General features: G+C 38.1%; 1 protein-coding gene and 1 pseudogene across 3 annotated transcripts in view; one reads left to right on the plus strand and one right to left on the minus strand.

The window, feature by feature from the left end:
- Positions 1–6,122: 6,122 nt before the first annotated feature.
- LOC128626402 (uncharacterized) lies at positions 6,123–6,179 on the plus strand (annotated as a pseudogene).
- Positions 6,180–6,203: 24 nt separating this feature from the next.
- Positions 6,204–20,761, minus strand: part of ZNF266 (zinc finger protein 266) — a 70,342-nt gene continuing 55,784 nt past the window's right edge. For 2 of the 3 annotated variants that reach the window (XM_053658639.1, XM_037127325.2), the window contains exons 4-5: positions 15,918–16,101; positions 6,204–15,564 (exon numbers count right to left, since the gene is read on the minus strand). In XM_053658639.1, the coding sequence (XP_053514614.1) occupies positions 14,106–15,564; positions 15,918–16,101 (1,643 nt within the window). In that variant the 3' untranslated portion in view covers positions 6,204–14,105. The remainder of the gene's footprint in view (positions 15,565–15,917; positions 16,102–20,761) is intronic. The other variant, XM_037127326.2, reaches the window with a different exon arrangement.

A 20,761-nucleotide genomic window follows, 5' to 3' on the forward strand; every position in this document is an offset into this window, starting at 1 on the left:
GTTTCTTTATTCATTTATCTGTCCGTGGCCATTCAGACTGTTCTTAGATCTTGCCACCCTTCCCACACTCCTATAAACCTTTCCCACACTCCTATGAACCTTTCCCACATTCCTATAAACCTTTCCCACTCTCTTATTAACCTTTCCCATGCTCTTATAAACACTTCAAATGCTCTTCAACACTTTCTAAACTCAAACCTATGTAATTTTAACAACATATAAAATTCTATATGGGTACTCACCAGTGAAGTATACAAAATCCCGCGATATAGTGAAAACTCCACAATACAGAACTAGATATATATGTATTTTTAAAACTCACAATACAGTGAAGCCACAATAAGTGAACTGCAATATAGCAAGGGACAACTGTATCTCTTGTAGATCTTGATTTTTATTTTATTTTATTTTTATTTTTTGGTAAATACCAAAAAGTGGGATTGCTGGATCATAGAGTAGTTCTATTTTTTTTTTAATTTTTAAAAGTAGTTCTTTTTTTTTTTTAATTTATTAAATTTTCGAAGAAACTTAATACTGTTTTCTGTAGTGGCTAACACATTTTTTATTTATACCAGCAGGGTACAAGTGTTCCAATTTCTCCACATTTTTGCCAACACTTATCTTTTTTTCTTTATTGTTGTTCAAGTATGGTTGTCTGTGGAAAACAGTACGGAATGTCCTCAGAACACTAAAAATGGAACTGCCTTTTGACCCAGCAATACTACTGCTGGGATTATACCCTAAGAGCCCTGAAACACCAATCCAAAAGAACCTATGAACCCCAGTGTTCATAGCAACACTTAACTTTAAAAATAATAATAATAGCCAATCTGACGGGTGTGAAGTGACATCTCTGTGTGATCTTGATTTGCCTTTCCTGATAGACAATGATGTTGAGCACCTTCCACATACTTGTTATTTATTTGTATGTCTTCTTTGGAAAAATATCTTAATTCTTGGCACATTTTTAATCAAGTTATTAGTGGGGGAATTGTTTTTGTTTTGTTTTTTACTTTTTGATTGTAGGAGTTCCTACAATATTTTGGAGATTAACCATTTAGCAGACATATGGTTTGCAAATGTTTTTGCCCATTCCATAGGTTGCTGTTTTACTGATGAGAAATCTAAAGTGCAGAGTTGCCACTTCAAATTTTTGCTAAGATCTAGGCGGGCTGTCTTCAAATCCCACACACTTTTAATTATCTGTGATGCCTCCCTCATATTAAGGATATTAGCACCATTACTAGATAACTGCTGTGGACCTTTATAGCTTATTTCCATCCAGATCCCCCCCCCCAATTCATAGTGCTAATCAATTAGTAGCACTCATTCTAAACTTTGAAGTTTAAAGAGGAAAGAGAAAGTATTGGCCCTGGCTGGGGTGGCTCAGTGGATTGAGCACCAGCCTGCAAACGAAAAGGTCACTGATTTGATTCCCAGTCAGGGCATATGCCCGGGTTGTGGGCCAGGTCCCCATTTGAGTGTGTACGAGAGGCAACCAATCTGTGTTTCTCTCACACATCAATGTTTCTCTCCCCCTCCTTCTCTCTTCCTTCCCATCTCTCTAAAAATAAAATAAATAAAATTAAAAATGGGGGGAAAAGTATTGCCTCTGGGAAGAATGTAAAATGAGATGTCAAAAGACAACACTGGTCTATTAGTCCAGGTTTTCCAAAGAAACAGAACCAACATGCTACGTATATTTTACATAGAGAGATTTCTCTTAAGAAATTGGCTCACTTGATTGTGGAGACTTAAGTCCAAATTTTGCAGGGTAGACCAGCAGGCTGGAAACATGGGAAAAGTTGCAATTCAAGTCCAAAGGTGGTCTGATATTTGAATTCTTACTACCTGTAAGAGGTCAATCTTTGTTCTGTTAAGGTCTTGAACTAATTAGATGAAACACACCCATATCATAGATGGTAACCTGCTTTACTCAAATTCCACTGATCTAAATGTTAATCTCAATCTTAAAAACACAAAAACTACTGGGGTACTACGACTCAGCCAAGTTGACATATAAAATTAATCATCACAATTACCTTGGCAATTCTAAGTACTTTTGTCCATTACTTAGGTTTTCAGAAATGGAGACACCGCCTATTCATTGTTCCAGAGTAGATTAGACCCAAAATATCTTATTTCAGTTCATGGATAACAAACCCTAATTTTCAGTCATGGAATCCAAACCCTAATTTAGGGATTTTTAATGAGAGGTATCTCTTCTCATTGGCTGCTATGGCTTCACTCTCTGTAAAGAGCATTCCCTTCTCCAGTATCCAACTTCCTGATCAGTAAAGTTGTCAAGACAATTTTGCTTACTGTCCAAAGGCCAAGTAAATTAAGCTAGTTGTGAGGCAGAGAGGTCAAAGCCTTCCTCATTCCACGGAACTTAAGCATGGAATGACTTGACATCCTAAAAGTGAAATTCTAAAAGTGTCTCTGTCTATGAAGTAAAATTGAGCCTCCCCTTCTTCATCGTTTAAATTTTTTATTATTTAAAATTGCCACAATTTTGGGGAATTGAATGATGTATATCTTCTTTTTTAAATATATTTTATTATTATGCCATTACAGTTGTCCTATTTCTCCCCCTTCATTCCCCTCCACCCTGCACACCCCCTCCTCCACCATTGCACCCCTTTAGTTTATGACCACGTTTCTCAAGTTCTTTAGATTCTATATTTTCCATACTATTCTTGCCCTCCCCCCTATTTTCTACCTACTGTTTATGCTACTTATTCTCTGTTCCTTCTCCCCCCTTCTCCTCCTCCCACTCCCCTGTTGCTAACCCTCCATGTGATCTTAAGTTCTATGGTTCCACTCCTGATCTAGCTGTCCTCTTAGTTTGCTTTTGTTTTAGGTGTGGTTGTTAGTAATTGTGCATTTGCTGCCCTTTCACTATTCATATTTTTTATCTCCTTTTTCTTAGATAAGTCCCTTTAATATTTCATATAAGGACCTTGCAATGGTGAACTCCTTAAATTTGGTCTTATCTGAGAAGTATTTTACTGCCCTTCCATTCTAAATGAAAGCTTTGCTGGATAGAGCAATCTTGGATGTAGGTCCTTGCCTTTCATGACTTGGAATACTTCTTCCCAGCTCCCTCTTGCCTGTAAGGTCTCTTTTGAGAAATCAGCTGACAGTCTGATGGGAACTCCTTTGTAGGTGACTGTCCCCTTATCTCTTGCTGCTTCTAGGATTCTCTCCTTCATTTTAATCTTGGCTAATGTAATTATGATGTGCCTTGGCGTGTTCCTTCTTGGGTCCACCTTCTTTGGGACTCTCTGAGCTTCCTGGATTTCCTGGAAGTCTGTTTCCTTTGCCAGATTGGGGAAGTTCTCCTTTATTATTTGTTCAAATAAGTTTTCCACTTGTCCCTCTTCCTCTTCCCCTTCTGGTACCCCTATAATTTGAATGTTGGAACATTTAAAGATGTCTTGAACGTTCCTAAGCCTCTCCTTTTTTTTTTTTTTTGGATTCTTGTTTCTTCATCCTTTTCAGTTTGGTCATTTTTTTTTCTTCCTTCTGGTCCACTCCCTTGATTTGAGTCCGTTTCCTTCCCATCACTATTGGTTTCCTGTGCATTTCCCTTCATTTCAATTAGTTTAGCCTTCACATATTCCTCTAATTTGTGACCAAAATCAACCAGTTCTGTGAGCATCCTGATCACCAGTGTTTTGAACTGTATATCTGATAGGTTGGCTATTTCTTGGTCACTTAAGAGTTACCGGCTCTGGGACTTTGAGTTATTCTTGAGCCATAATGTTTTGATCTGTTCGCACCTGTTATGTATGAGGGGCAGAGCCCTAGGTGTTCACCAGGGCAGGGCAACTCAGTCACTGGGTTGAGATGCTGTATGTGGGGGCGGGGTCAAAGAGGGGCAACAGCAGTCCCCTCTGCTGCTTCCTGCCACTGGGGCCTGCAAGGCCCGTCTCACTCCTCACTCCTTCACCTGGTTTATCTGCGTGTGAATGTGTGACCGCGGTCAGCCTGCCACCTTGCTCCCTCACTGGGTCTGCCCGTCTCAACCTCACGCCTGGGGTCAGTCTGGTCAAGTTCTCCTGCGCAGCCCTGCTCCGCCAGTCACTGGATCCACCCCTCTTACCGATCTGGCTGAATGGTTCATTCTTGTCAGACTTCTGTATAATTCAATTTTCTGTTTTGGTTGCATTTTTTTTTTTACTAAAACTTTGTTGTCTTTAAACTTGGTTGTGCAAGGAGGCACAGTGTTTCCACCTATGCCTTCATCTTGGCCAGAAGTGACTGATGTATATCTTTTATAAAAGGAAGATAATAGATTCATAGGAAGTTCATGTCATAGAAATACCTAATCCCTATTGCATCTTGTCTCTAGTCCTATGGAATATTCCTGCTCACTCTGTGACAAAGACAGTATAGACTCCAAGGAATCAAAAATCAATGAGATTATGTTATTTCCCATCATACACTCAGTACTACTTGTATGAGGACAAAATAGAATGTCCTGTGAGAGATCCAAGGACACCCATACCTTCAAATCACAGGATATTTTAATGAAAGTGTGAAAAGCTAGCCTGTTAATATTAATAATAATATCTGAAATTTATTTTTTCCTCTCTACACATTCATTACATATCACACATGTTCATGTTGTTTCCACAATATTGTTTAATACTGCAACAGTGCAGTTGTGACAACAAGGGATCAACTCAGATGAAAATGTTGAGGGTCAGAGATACCAAGAACTTGCCCCATATCACACATATATAGCAGACAAAATTAAACTAAATTATCAGTTTCTGATGCCCATATGATAAACTTCTTCATTCTGTTTTTCTACACTTCAGAAAGTTTAGCACAGAAAGTCAGAGGTCTTTACCAAAAAGTACAGCTGATACATCTTTTAACTGAATTTAGTTTCCTAAGAATGGAACCCAACACCCTTAATTTAATGTCTCTCTTAGAGACTGAAAAGGGCTAACTACAATATGTCATATGAATACAGTAGTCATAACTACTGTATGCAGAGGTCATAATTAGCCAAATTGATCTATGAACTTTATTCCCTGAAGACTTCACAATCTTGGAGAACCATAGGAGGAAAAATACAGTGTCCTAGGTCCAGCGCAATTACATCTGAGCCCTACCCTTCCCTGGAGCAGGTTCACTTGGCCACCTGTAGTCACATATCCAAAAGGAAGGCTCTCCTTATAAATATTAGATTTATCATTTCCACTTAAAAATTCACATGTGATTTTGATTTTCTGCAATGGCATGGATGATGAAATAATATCAGGAATATCAGCATATTTACTGCTAACATTTCCCACGGTAGAACATGAAAATATTTCCATATTTAATCATGTTTATGTCTGAGAGAGCTTCATGCTTTTCTTCATGAGTTATTCTCATTTCTTATGGAGTTAATTCCTTGGTAATATTTTTGTTGCTAATTTCAGTTACAGCACTGGTTTCATTTATTGCTAATTAATGGCATATTAGAAAACAATTGTAGATTTTCATTATCTAACACTTTATTCTAGCAGTGTTTCTAGTTGTTTTTCTTGAGAATTAAATTATCTGAAATTATTCAATATTGTGGTCTTTTTCCCTTTTTGTGTTTCTGTCCTAAAGCATAGGCTACCTCTTCTAGAAACATAACAGTGGTAGAACGAACTTGTATCTCTATGATTTAAAAAAATGATTCCAAGTTTCTAGCACTAAATTTAATACTAGTTCTTAGTCAGTGTACATATTTTCTTCTTTACTTTCCTGTTCTGTTAAGATTTCTAATCTGGAATGGGTTATAATTTACCAAATGCCATCTTAACATCTCTAGAAAGTTGGTATATTTTATTTTCCTTTAGCCTCTTAATATAATACCAACTTCTACATATTGATGCTTTACTATGTGCCAAACACTATCCTAAGCACTTTACCCTTTTTCATTTTCTCCTCACAGTAACACCATAAACAATTATCTCAATAACATCGAGAGTAAGCAAATTTTCCTGTAAAGAGCCAGAAGTAAATATTGAACTCAACTCTGTCATCATAGCACAAAAGTAGCCATTGACAAAATACATACACAAATGAACAAGGCTGTGTTCCAATAAAGTTTTATTTATGAAAACATATGGCAGTTGTATGAAAGGAGAGAAGGTTAGCACTCCCCTTGACAAGGATGGAAAACATATGGCAGCCTAGATTGGGCCCCCAGATCACAGTTTGCAATAAACTTAGAAGTTAGATGAGGTGCTCAAAATCACAGCTTGAACTTGTCCAGGATCATAAAGATAGCAGTATCAAATTAATTTTGAATTCCTGGGATTCTTATTTGAAATGGAAATATATAGAAGTTATAAAAATGGATACCATGTTTGATGTAAACTTGCCATTTGACTGATAGATTTTATCACATTATGTCTAATCTTCATATTGATTTTGGAAGTAGAATTGCCAAATAAAATACAGGATGCCCATTTAAAATTAAATTTCAGATAAACAATAAATAATTGTTTGGTATAAGTATGTCCCAAGGCAGTGTTTGTCTGAAATTCCAATTTGGGCATTTTTTTTTTCCTGCTAAATCTGGCAGCCCTATTTGGAAGGTAAATGCAAATAATCCCAATTTGCTGTTAGGAATCTGAGGATTAGAGAAGAGATATCTACATGCCCATGTTTATTGCAGCATTATTCACAACAGCCAAAAGGTAGAAAAAACTAAGCATCCATTCACAGATGAATGGATAAAGAAAGTGTGGTGTATACATGAATGGAATATTATCAAGCCTTAAAATAGGAAATACTTTCATACACTACAACATGGATGAACCTAGACAACATTATGCTAAGTGAAATAACCAATAAAGACTGAAGTTACAAAAAAACCAATAATGCATGACTCCACTTATAGGAGGTCTCTAAAGTAGTCAAACTGATAGAAACAGAAAAGTAGAATGATGGTTACCAGAGGCTGATAGAAAGGGGTGAAGGGGAATGTTGGGTATGGTTTCAATCATGAAGGACAGGGACGAGGGAGTCTGGAGACTTGTTGCACAAAAAATGTATGTGACTGACACTGTACCACACTTGGACTTTGTGGGAAGGGTGAATTTTATGTGGGTTTTCTGATAGAAGTTAAAAAATCAAAACAAGGAAAAACAAGATAGAATAAAATGAGAGGCTTACTGCTGGAAGATGTTCATCTGGAAATCAGTTTATAAAATTAAATTTTGCAATAAATTGTTTAAAGCTTAAATTTTTGTATAAAGAAAAGTATATAACAAAAAGAGGACTCATGAGTATGTGGCACAGGGTAAATGTTTTAAAATGTTAACTATTATAGTTACTATTCACGAAGTGATACTTTGAGTTAGATATTGAAACTAAAGAATGTCAGGATTTGCTGTTACGCAACAGGCATTATTTCCCAAAATTACTCTTTTGAATAATAATATGCAGTCATCAAAAGTGTGAATTCTGAAGCCAGGCAGATTTAACTACTTACAAGCTGTGTGACTTTCGGCAAGCTGTTTCTCTGCCTCTTTATCCTCATTTGTAAAATGTGGGTAATGAAAGCATCTATCTCAAAGATTTTTTTGAAGAATAAATGGATTATAGCTATAAAGTGCTTCAAATAGTGCCTGACACAGAGTAATCACTCAATACACCTTAGCTATTTTTGTCAAATCAAACTATCAATACTTATATAATAATACCCTTTACAACAGCATGGATGGAACTGGAGAGCATTATGCCGAGTGAAATAAGCCAGGTGCTGAAAGACAAATACCATGATCTCACCTTTAACAGGAAGCTAAACAACAAAACAAACAACCAAGCAAAATATAGCCAAAGACACTGAAATAGAGAACAGGGGAACAGCGACCAGAGGGGAGAGGGGAGGGAATTTAAGAGGAAAAAAGGGGAGGGATTTAGAGGAGCAAGTATAAAGGACACAGGAACAACAACTAAGGGAGGTGGAAATGGGAGGGAGGTGGGGAGCATGGGGAGGGGTGGGCTAGAATGGGAGAAATAGAAAACTGCACTTGAAAAATAATTAAATAAAATAATAAAAAATAAAATTAAAAAAAAGAAAAACTATCTTTTTAAATATGCAAAAAAAAAACCCACCAATGAGCCATGTTTTCACTCAAAGATACAGCAATCTTGGTCTCTTGTACTGTATTGACTGGATTTTCTCCTTCCTTTTAACACTCCTTCCACAACATAGGGACCCCATATGATGTGGTTGGTTGAAAAGATATCTAGTGTTTGCCTAAAAGATGCCACTAGAACTATTAAAAAAAAAACCTTACAGCTATTATTATACTTAATGGTGAATTATGAAACTTCCCCTAAGAGCAGAAACAAGTCTAAGATGCTCATTTTCATTTCTATTCATCACTGTAAAGCAATGAGGCAAGAAAAAGAAAGGATAAAATTTAGAATTTCTTTTATTGGTATTGACAGGACTATATACATAGAAACCCAAAATAAGCCATAAATATTTGAATAAATAAATGAATGTATAAGTACCACTGGATAAAACAGCAATGTACAAAAAGAAATTGCAATTCTACGTGCTAGTCTAAAAAATTCAAAAATAAATAAAAATATTTACAAAGCAAAACATACTACATACCTAGAAATAAATTAAAGTATTCAATACCTCTACAATTAAAACTATAAAACACTGTTAAAAGAAATTAAAGACAAAGAACTTCCAGTCAAAATGGAGGCATAGGTAAATACGCTTTGCTTCCTCAACCAAGAGAAGGGCAACAAAAAATTTTAAAAACAACCAGAACTGCCAGAAAATCAAACTGTATGAAAGTCTGACAACCAAGGAGTTAAAGAAGACACATTCATCCACTGTTAGGAGTGGCGGAGACAGGCAACCAGGGTGGAGAGGACTCGTAGCAAGGATAGGCTAGACAGTGGCTGGTGGACAGGAAGGTCCCACATTCATATGCAGGTAAGCTGGGAGGAGCAACTGGGGAGCAAGACAGACAACACAACCCAGGTTACCAGCACAGGGAAAAGAAAGCCTCAAAACCTCTGGCTGTAAAAACCAGTGGGGGTTGCAACAGCATGAGAAACTCCCAGCCTCACAAGAGAGTTTGTTGGAGAGACCCACTGGATCCTAGAACATGCACAAGAAGCTACCCAGAAGTCAACAGCGGAAGGGCCCAATTTCCTTTTGGATAGCAGGGAAAGTGACTGAAAGCAGGGCAAGAGCCAAGCAAGAAGCATTGTCCCCTTTCGGATCCCTCCGCAACATACAGTAACCCTCAAAGCAGCAAGGTGGGCTGTCCTGCCCTGGTGAACATATAAGGCTCTGCCCCTTACAACATAGCAGGTGCCCAGACTAAGAAATATGACCCAAATGAAGGAATAGATCAAAACTCCAAAAACAAAACTAAGCACGACAAGAGAGTCAACCTATCAGATGCAGAGTGCAGAACACTGGTCATCGGGATACTCACAGAAATGGTTGAGTATGGTTGCAAAATGGAGGAAAAAGTGAAGGCTATGCAAAATAAGATAAAGAAAAACTACAGGGAACCAACAGTGACAGGAAGGAAACTGGGATTCAAATCAGCAATTTGGAGCAGAAGGAAGAAATAAACATTCAACCAGAACAGACTGAAGAAATAAGAATTCAAAAAATAAGAAGAGGCTATGGAACCTCAGGAAAACTTTAATCATTCCAACATCCAAATCATAGGGGTGCTTAAGGAGAAGAGGAAGAGCAAGAAATTGAAAACTTATTTGTAAAAATAATGAAGGAGCCCTGGCTGGTGTGGCTCAGTGGATTGAGTGCCACCTTATGAACCAAAGGGTTGCCAGTTCAATTCCCAGTCAGGGCATATGCCTGGGTTGCAGGATAGTTCCCCAGTAGGGGCCATGTAAAAAACAACCACACATTGATATTCTCTCCCTATTTTTTTTCTTCCCTTACCCTATCTCTAAAAATAAATAAATAAATAAATTATTTTTTAAAAAATAATGAAGAACTTCCCTAATGCAGCAAAGGAAAGAGACTCCCAGGAAGTCCAGGAAGCTCAGAGAGTCCCAAGAAATTGGACCCAAGGAAGCACACACCAAGGCACATCATAATTAAATTACCAAGATTAAAGATAAGGACAGAGTCTTAAAACAGCAAGAGAAAAGGAGACAAGTTACCTACAAAGGAGTGCCCATAAGACTATCAGCTAATTTTTCAAAAGAAACCCTACAGGCAAGAAAGGGCTAGAAAGAAATATTCAAAGTCATGAAAGACAAGGACCTAATTCCAAGATTACCCTATCCAGCAAAGCTATCATTTAGAAAGGAAGGGCAGATAAAGTGCTTCCCAGTTAAGGTCAAGTTAAAGGAGCTCATTATTACCAAGCCCTTATTATATGAAATGTTAAAGGGTCTTATCTAAGAAAAAGATTAAAAATATGAACAGTAAAATGACAACAAACTCACAACTATCAACAACTGACCCTAAAAATCAAAAACCAATACCAACTAAGCAAACAACTAGAACAGGAACACAATGACAAAAATGGAGATCACATGAAAGGTTACCAGTGGGAAGGGGAGCAGGGAGAATGGGGGAAAAGGTACAGGGAATAAGAGGCATGATTTGTAGGTACAAAATAGGCAGAGGGAGTTAAGAATGGTATAGGAAATGGAGAAGCCAAAGAACTTATATTTATACTCATGGACATGAACTAAGGGGGTGAGGGCAGGAGGAATGCTGGTGGGGCCTGCAGAGCAGAGGAGGATAAAGGAGAGGAAAAAAATGGGACAACTGTAACAGCATAACCAATAAAATAGTCTTTTAAAAAAACTTAAAAAAAGAAATTAGAGACATCGTAGGTATATGTACAATTATATTACATTCATCAGTTGGAAGACTCAATAGTGTAAAGATGTCAGTTTTATTCAGGTTATTCTATAAAATCAGTGCAATTCCAAGCACAGTCCCAGATTTATTTGTTAAATTGACAACAGAGATTCTAAAATTAATATACAAACAAATGGTGAATAGGGAAGGTAAGTGTAGACTCTACTCTGGTTTCTGGATGAGAGTGAAAGCTAGTCATAAAGAAATGAGAATATTACATTCCTGGGGAAAACAGTGGGCAAGCAAGCCAATCAGATTCAATTGCCATAATCATAATGGAATTGTTCCAAAAGACAATCACTCTCTTTTCCCTGAAAATTCAACCAGGAAAATAAAGCAACCTGAACCTTCTAGGGCCCACTGCAAAGAGAGAAAGACTGCCAAGGAGAGTAGCTAGTACAGGAAGATGCATAGCCAACACATTGAAACAGGATTCATCCAGATATGTTTTTAGCCCCAGGATCCAGCCATGCCTGAAGCCAAGTATACCCAAGGACTTTCCAGTAATCAAAACAATAAATTCCCTTTATAGCTAACAAAATGAAAAGAATGAAAACACAAGCCTGAGACTGGGAAAAGTTTTTTGCAATATACGTATATATAATATACATATTATAATATATATAACATATATAACACATGATACATATGTATGTATGTAACCATACAGATATACACATATATACCATAAATTTAGGACAAGTAGTAACCAGAAGGAAATCCTTCAAATTAAAAAAAAAATGATGAAATGCTTTAATAGATGCACTCATAAAAGATATCCAAATAGTCAACAAGCACATAAAAAAGTACTCAACATCATTACATGTCAGGTAAATGCAAATTAGAACCCAAAACAAGATACTACCACATCTTCTGCCGAATGGCTAAAATTAGAAAGTGCTGGCCAGATAAGTGGAATAACTGCAATTTTCATGTACTGCTTTTAGGATTATAGGTGGGGATCAACCTTTTTGAAAAAGCTGAATACCTACCAAAACTAAGCATGAAATCTACCCTTGTATTCACTAATTTTATCCCCACATATAAAGCATATACCAAGAGAAATGTATTAATCTGCCAAAGAGCAATTGAAAGGCAAACAGACATTATGGTGAGAAAAGAATCCAAACACATAACTGTACATACTGTATTTTAACATTTATATAATGATCAAGAACAAGCAACCCTAATAAACTGTAACAGAAGTCAAAATTGGGCTTGTCTCAGGGAGCACTTATTGAGAAGGAAGATGAATGAATTTTCAGGAGTCCTGGCAATGTCCTGTTTATCAGGATGTAAACATTATGTGAAATTTCATCAAGCTGTACACTTAAGATTAGCACACTTCATGCACATTAGTACATATATATATGCCTCAATAAAACAATAAAAAAGTGATTAATGGAAAGTACTACTGGTATACAGTACTGCACAACTCAACAATTGGGCCACGTTCTGAGAAATGCATCATCTGACAATTTCATCACTGTGCAAATATCACAGAATGTACAGGCAACAGAAATTTTTCTGCTCCATTATAATCTTATGGGAGCACCATCAGACATGCCACCTGTTGTTGACTGAAATGTCATATGTGGCACAGGACTGCACTCTTAGAGATAAGGGGAAAATATAATGGAAGGAAAAAGGTTGATAAAGCACTTGAAACATAAACCAGATAACTTTCATCTAAAAGTTAAAGATTAAAAAAAGTGATAAAATCGTCCTTGTTTGAAAGTGTCAAATATAAATCTTTCTTCACTAAAATGGGCTGGTACCCTATCTAATGCTTATTTCAATTACACCTAATTTTCCTCACTGTCCAAATCTGTGCTTCTTTGAGGACCACAGTGAACTTACATAGATGTACTTCCTCCTTAAGTAGAATGACATAATGGAACTGGACTGTGGACATGACAACAGTCCTGCTCCAAACTTGGACCAACTCTGTAATCAGCTGATGTGCCAGAGGGACTGTAATATCAGCAATGCGAACAGTTGCCAAAAATCTAACAGGCTGTGAATGGCCATGATGGTGAAACTTACAGAGATGTTATGGAACTGCTGCTTCTAAGATAACTTAAGTCAAGCATTGTATGTTCCACTTGAGCCAGTATTAATTGCTGGGGCCAACAAGCAGGAAAGTGAGCTGGAAATTAGAGCCCACCAGTCACTATGCATCTGCTTCCCTGTCTCATGGCCTCACTAAACTAAAAATAAGAGATTCTATCCTCTGCCTTCCAATTCACACACAAACTGTTTATTTTTAGACAACTCTAACCTGGAACTGAGTAAGGAAGTGATTCTGGGAAGTGGGGTCCAGCCATGCCCAAATTAACACACGGAAGCCAGCCCACCCAACTTTACTTCTTGCTTTCTTGTTACAAGGTCTCTTTTTACTCTCAAAACATTGGATCCAATTCCCAGCCATGAGTAAGAACAAAGAATGAAATACAAAAACAATGTATCAGGTAAGACACTTCTTTTAAGACCTGTGCACATTAATTTCTGCTGAAATTACTTATTAGACAACAAAAGCATTGAATAGTAAAAAATTATTAATTTCAAAAACAACAGTTTCACTTAGTAAAGGGGGGGGGGAATATTGAATAGGTAATTTCCAGTATGTGCCATACTAGATCAAAATGCAATTACCAACTACAAAAGAAAATTATAAAAGAAGACCCTGGCCAGGTAGCTCAGTTGGTAAGAGCATCATCCTGATATGCCAGGGTTCAATCCCAGGGTTCAGTGTGGGTTCAATCCCTGGTCGGGGCACATACAAGAATCAACCAATGAATGCATAAATAAGTGTATCAACAAATCACTGTTTCTCTCTCTCATGTCCTCTCTTTAAAATCAATTAAAAATTATAAAAGAAATTATAAATACCAAAGTGTCCATACCATAATCACTGCACACTGATATTCATATCAGAAAATAAAAACCAGAAATCAATGTCAACATTCCACTGTAAGGGTGAGGCACTGATCTTTGCTTCCAGTATGAATTTTCTTGTACACTTATTTCTTATGCTTTTCACTTACAAGTGATATCAGGAAGATATCACTACATGGTTTACATACAAAGGGTTTCTCCAAGTTGTGAGTTCTCAAATGTCTTCAAACACATTCTCACAGTCACAGAATGTCTCCAGTGTGAGATCTCACATGCTGCCTGGGATTGGAAAGCCTTGCATACATTCCCCTATTCCTTACCTTTACATGCTTTCTCTAGTGTGAGTTTTCACATGTCTTCGAAAGTAGGCGGGACAAACAAAGGCTTTCCCACACTCCTCACATTCATAGGGTTTCTCTCCAGTGTGGCTTCTTACATGTCTCCGAAAAGATGAGGGACAACTGAAGGCTTTCCCACATTCCAGACACTCAAACGGCTTCTCTCCAGTGTGCATTCGGGCATGTACAGTAAGGTATGAAGAATGGCGAAAGGCCTTCCCACAGTCCTTACATTCATAGGGTTTCTCCCCAGTGTGCGTTCTCATGTGAATCCTAAGAGCTGAAGGATAAATAAAGGCTTTTCCACATTTCTTACATTCATAAGGCTTCTCTCCAGTGTGAGTTCTGACATGTACTGTAAGGTGGGAGGAACTAATAAAGGCTTTCCCACACTCCTTGCATTCATACGGCTTCTCTCCACTGTGAGTTCTCAGGTGTTCTGTGAGAGATGAGGAGCGGCTAAACGCCTTCCCACATTCCTTGCACTCATATTGTATCTTCCCAGTGTGATCTCTCACGTGCACTCTAAAGGATGAGGGACAGCTAAAGGCTTTTCCACATTCCTTACATTCATAGGGTTTCTCTCTACTTTGATTTTTCACGTGTGTATTAAGGGAAGTGAGAAGATAGAAGGCTTTTCCACATTCCAGACACTCATAGGGTTTCTCTCCAGTGTGTTTTCTCATGTGGATACTTAAGGAGGAGGGACAATTGAAGGCCTTCCCACATTCCTTACACTTATAGGGTTTCTCTCCTGTGTGTGTTCTGACATGTACAGTGAGTTTCGAGGACTCACTGAAGGCCTTTCCACACTCTTTACATTCATAAGGCTTCTCACCAGTATGAATTCTTATATGTATTATAAGGTGAGAGGAAGAACTAAAGGCCTTCCCACATTCTTTACATTTGTATGGCTTATCTCCACTATGAATTCTTTTGTGTTTGGAGAGTGAGGAGGAGCAACTAAAGGCCTTCCCACATTCCTTACATTCGTATGGCTTATCTCCACTATGAATTCTTTTGTGTTCTGTGAGGGATGAAGAACAACTGAAGGTTTTTCCACATTCCTTACATTCATAGTTTGTCTTTCCAGTGTGAATCTTCATATGTGCCCTAAAGAATGAAGAACAACCAAAAGCTTTGGTACAGTCCTTACATTCATAGGGTTTCTCTTCAGTGGGAGTTTGCATATGCTTCTTGAAACAAGCAAGAAAATGAAAAGCTTTTCCGCATTCCTTGCACCGATAGCGCTTGCTTCCAGTGTGAGAGCTGACATGATTCCTAAGAGACAAAGGATCCGTGAAGACTTTTTTACATTCACAACATTCATATGATTTTACCTCAGTAGTTCTCTTGAGTATATTAAGATTTGAAATTTGGCTGAAGGTTTGTCCACACTGATTTTCTTCATTATAGCCATAGATGTTCTCCACCACATGACTTCTTTTAAAAATAAAAAGCACATCATTAGTAATAAATACACTTTTATCATTTTCTGTAACTATATCTGTCTTTTGCCCTGTCAGGTTATAAGCTGAAAGCTCCTGCAGAGAGCTCTATAACAGCCAATATTTATCACTGAGTTTTTGACTTAAGGCATTTTTCTCATAATTGCTTATATCTGAATTATGTAAAACACTGAAAATCTCAATCTCATTTGTGAGAAAAAAATCTTGTGAAAATTCTTTATGAAATCACAATTTTTGACCAAGATTTATAAACATGTTTTTTAAATTTCGTGACATTTTAAGATTCTCTTCTGAGGCACTACCTTCTTTTATATGAATGGCACTCACCCCAGATGTCTCTTGTGGTTTTTGTTCTTATCATCAACAGCATGGTATTCCCAATTTTTGTATAAAACAGACAACCAGGAATCATTCCTTTTGAATCTTACTATTTTCTGTTCATCAGATATTTTTTCTCCATAAATATCTTGTGAAATAACTGATTCATTACCTTTACACTGAATCTCAAAACCTGAAATAAAAGGTAAAGGCAACTATGAGCAAAGGGCTTGTGCAGAGCGACTATGTCAAAACTCTAGAGATAACTGCAAGGGTCAAAATAGTAAGCAAGTGACTAAGAAAAAATTCCAGAAGATTGAGACCACTGGTAACATGAACAGGGTATTATCAGGAGAACAAAGCAAAAAGGAACTGAATAAAATGTATATGACCAAATACTAATTTACAAAGAGGAAACACGGAAAGTCTTTCCCAAAAACAAGTGTGAGAGAACTAATAAAAAGTTAAAACAGTAATCAGTGGTATCTATGGAAAATCTGCCTCTCAAACAAAACAGTTTCACCTCGCTTTTATTTGATTTTTTCTGAATGTGATATCCCCCAACCAGGACACTTTCTCCCCAGAATTCTTGCCTTCCTGGTACTGCCCCCAGAGAAGCCCTCCCATTGTTTTCTCCAGGTGCTCCTCTTGTTCCCACTGGAAGATGAGACAGGGTGTGTGCAGGGGATACCCTGTCAATGCAGAAAGGTGTATTACATGAAGGAAAGCAATGGGGAACCATAAATATTTCCATGAGACAAGGCTAAAACTTTGGTCTTCTGACACTATAAAGACGGGACAAGTGTGAATTTAACTGCAACAAAATGTTTGTCAAAGAAAATTTTAAGGGAGGGGGCAGAGTTGCAACATAGCCTTTGATCTGATGTTCATATCTAATCCTCAATATTATTAGAAGTTGGTCTGATACTTACAGCTGGGACATTCTGTTCTCCTACTGAGCATAATCTCACAGAATACCAATCTTAGACAAGGTTACTCTGAGACCATCATGAAGTGAAATAAGGACACTTCATAACTTAGTCTATAGAGAAAAAGGAAAGTCACTGTGCTACCCACAAAATATCAAATAATAGAATTTCCCCACTTTCCCCCAATCTACCCAACTGGGTTGAACAGTGTTCTTCAAAATTCCATCCAAATAGGTCAATGAAACAGAATAGAGGGTCCAAAAATAGATCCACAAAAACAGTCAACTGATCTTTCACAAAGGAGCAAAGGCAATACAATGGAGAAAAAAAAGTCTTTTCAACAAAGACTAGAACTAGATATTGACATCCAAAAAATGAATCTAGACACAGACCTTATACTTTTCATAAAAAATGATTACAGACCTAAATTTAAAATGCAAAACTATAAAATTCTTAAAAGATAACAGGAGAAAAATCTAGATGACCTAGGGCTTTGGCAATAACTTGCTAGATACAACACCAAAAGCATGATTTACAAAAAAAAAGAATTGAAGGGGGAAGATAGCGACAGAGTAGGAGAGAGCATATTCCACTTCCCCCTACACACAGGAGAAAAACCTGGCCAATCTACAGAGGAACAGAGCAAACAGCCAGCGGTACCCCAGCATATATGAAAATAAGAGACCAGAAAGTGTAATGAACACTGAAAACCAGAAGGTTAGAAGACTACTGCAGAACTATAAGGTCCCAGGGACCAGCACGGAAATCGGCTGTAGCTCAGCCTGGCGCCTGTCGGCCAAGGCTGGTGAGTCTGCCAGGGACTCTTTGGGAGCCCCGGCACCCAGTAAGTATACGGCAGATTTTTTGGGAGCCTCGGGCCTGCCACAGGGTCCTTGGGAGAGAGCTGGGTCATCAGCTCCCTCCCTCCCGGTCTAAGCAAGGTTGGGTGACACCGGGGAGAGACCTTTCTGCTTGAGTTTACAAAGAGGGTGATAAGGACAAAGGGCCGTGTTCGACTGCAAGTCTGTGGTTGCCAGCCTGTGGGAATTGAGAGGCGCAGTGTTGGGCTGTGACTCCAACAGTCACCGGTCTAGCTGGGGAATTAGGCTATGCTGAGAGGCAGGCTTTCTCGAGAAATTTTTTGGAAAGCAAACTGAAGGATTCTCCTGCCTGCTCTCCACCCAGCCTGGCAGTGATCCAGAGGCTGGGTGGAAGGCCTTGTGGTTCCCCCACAGAACAGGAAAGGGTCTGTGCTTGAACCCGTGGGACCCAGGCAGCCTGGCCAGTGTGTGCACACGCCCGCACCCCAGCCCACAGCGAGGGCCCCCAGGGAAAGTGCTCTGAAAAGAACCTAGATCCCTTCGTGGGGTGCTGGGGAGAGGCACCTGGCTAGCTCTTGGGAGAATGCTCACAGAAAGACCACACCAATCAACCCTCAGCCTGCTGCGGCCAGAAAAACCAGTTTGGCCAGTTAGAAACCAACAAGAGATTTTTTTTTTAAAGTAATCTTTTATCTTTTTAATTTTATTATTGTCTTATCTTTCAATATCTTTTTCCTCTTTCTTCCTTATTGTTTTATTCTTTCTTCCTTTCTTTCCAAACTTATTGCTTCTTCCTCCCTTCTCCTGTCTTTTTTTTCTTTTACCCACAAGTGACACAAACAACTTGGAACTGTGAAAAGACCAGAGTTGGGCCCAAGAAGGGGGCATCTCAACAGTAGAGACAGAGAGACAAATTTCACTTTGCTATAGCAGAGAAGCCACAAGTTGCTGCATATTTGTATTATTATTTTTTTCAGTATTCTCACATCTTTTATATTTTAATAGTATCTTTGTATTCCTCCTCTTTCTGTATACGCTTCTTTGCCTTGGCTGGTTATAGTGTATCATTTCACAGGTTTTCCCTGTTCTCTCCTCCACAGTGTATTCCTAATTTTCTATACTTCATGCCACTCATTTTAGTTTAGCACACTACCCAAAGTTCTATACCCCTGTTCATGTTATCCAGATCACATAGAGTCTGTCATATGATTGTTGCTCTAATACTATTGCATATAATAGCTGTTCTATACAACTGTAAGTACTTCACAACACATCTCCCGGATCTTAGCCCACTTTACAGGTTGCTGAATTCTATTACTGTAGTGATTAACTCTATTTGCTCACACCCTACACCTATTTACTATTCTTTACTCTCACTTTACCTCGAAATCTGACCGCCCAAAACCTCACTGCTTTCTAGGTCCAACTCACAAGCCTTCCCTCCCCAACAAGAGACTTATTTTTCGTCCATCCTTTCTTAAAAGTGGTAAGTTGGGTTGAAGATTATGGTTAACACTACAATTATATATAGCCTGAAGATCTTCTATCTCTTCTCTACCAACTGTGACTATAAATATCATAAAATACTCTTCTGCTGTCATAAACCATTTTGCCTCCCCCTCCAACTAAACACACACACAAAAAGGAGTAGGTAGAAGCAGAGAACACCAAGATACCCAAAGGAAACTGCACCACTGAATCTCACAGGTATTCTACCACAGAAGTTCACACCATAAACCCAGGAAGCCAGAACGGATCAATTTAAGAAGCTGAGGCTAACAAGAAGAGTCTCACAAACAATGGGAAGACAAAGAAACATTCCCCAAATGAAAGAAAAGGAGGGAGCCTCAGAAAGAATGTTAGATGAAATAGAGGCAAGTCAACTATCAGATAGTGAATTCAAAGCGCTGGTTATCAGGAAGTTCAAAGAGCTCACAATGAGCTACCAGAAACTACAGGGGAGCTACAATGAACTGACTGCAAACTACATCAACATGAAAAAAAAAACAGAAACTATCAGCAAGGGCCAAGAGAAAATGAAGAATACAATTTCTGAGCTGAAGAACACAGGAGAAGAAATCAAAAGCAGGATCAATGAAGCAGAAGATCTGATCAGTGCGTTGGAGGACAAAGTAGAAAAAAAAACCAGAAAGAGCAAGAAAAGAAACAGAGGCTCAGAAAAAATGAAGAGGGATTAAGAGAAATGCAAGGCAATATGAAATGTAATAATATCTGAATAATAGGGATACCAGAAGGAGAAGAAGAAGAATAGGAATAGAAAACCTATGTGAAAAAGTAATGAGGGAAAACTTCCCTAATTTTATGAGAGAAAAAGTCACACAAACCCAGGAATCACAGAGTCCCAATTAAGAGGAACCCAAAGAGGCCCACTTCAAGACACATTCTCATTAAAATGGCAAAATTCCAAGATAAAGAGAGAATCTTAAAGGCAGCAAGAGAGAAAAAGGAAGTAACATACAAGGGAGCCCCAATAAGGTTAGCTACTGACTTTTCAATGAAACGCTCCAGGCAAAAAGAGAATGGCAAGAAATATTCCAAGTAATGACAACCAGAGGCCTACAACCAAGGCTACTTTACCCAGCAAGGCTCTCAATCAAGGCAAAAGGCCAAATAAACAGCTTCCAAGACAAAAGAAATCTAAAAGAATACACCTCCACCAAACCAGCTCTGCAAGAGATGCTAAAAGGACTGCTTTAAGGAAAGGAAGGAAAAGAGAGAGACAGAGAGGAACACAGTTACAAAAATGGCAATGAATAAGTACCTATCAATAATAACATTAAACATAAATGGATTAAATGCACCAATCAAAAAACATAGACTAGCTGAATGGATAAAAAAGCATGACTCACACATATGCTGCCTACATATTTGCCAATGATACCTCAAAGGTTTAATCTCCAAAATATACAAAGAACTTACATGACTTCACTCAAAGAAGACATCTAACCCAATTAAAAAATGGGAAAAGGACTTGAACAGACACTTCTCCAAGGAGAACGTACAGAGGATCCAGAGACACATGAAAAGATGCTCAATATCGCTAGCTATCAGAGAGATGCAAATTAAAACCACAATCAGATAC

The sequence above is a fragment of the Artibeus jamaicensis genome, unplaced genomic scaffold (assembly GCF_021234435.1).
Source record: "Artibeus jamaicensis isolate MK-2021 breed Jamaican fruit bat unplaced genomic scaffold, CSHL_Jam_final scaffold_537, whole genome shotgun sequence".
NCBI lineage: Eukaryota > Metazoa > Chordata > Mammalia > Chiroptera > Phyllostomidae > Artibeus > Artibeus jamaicensis.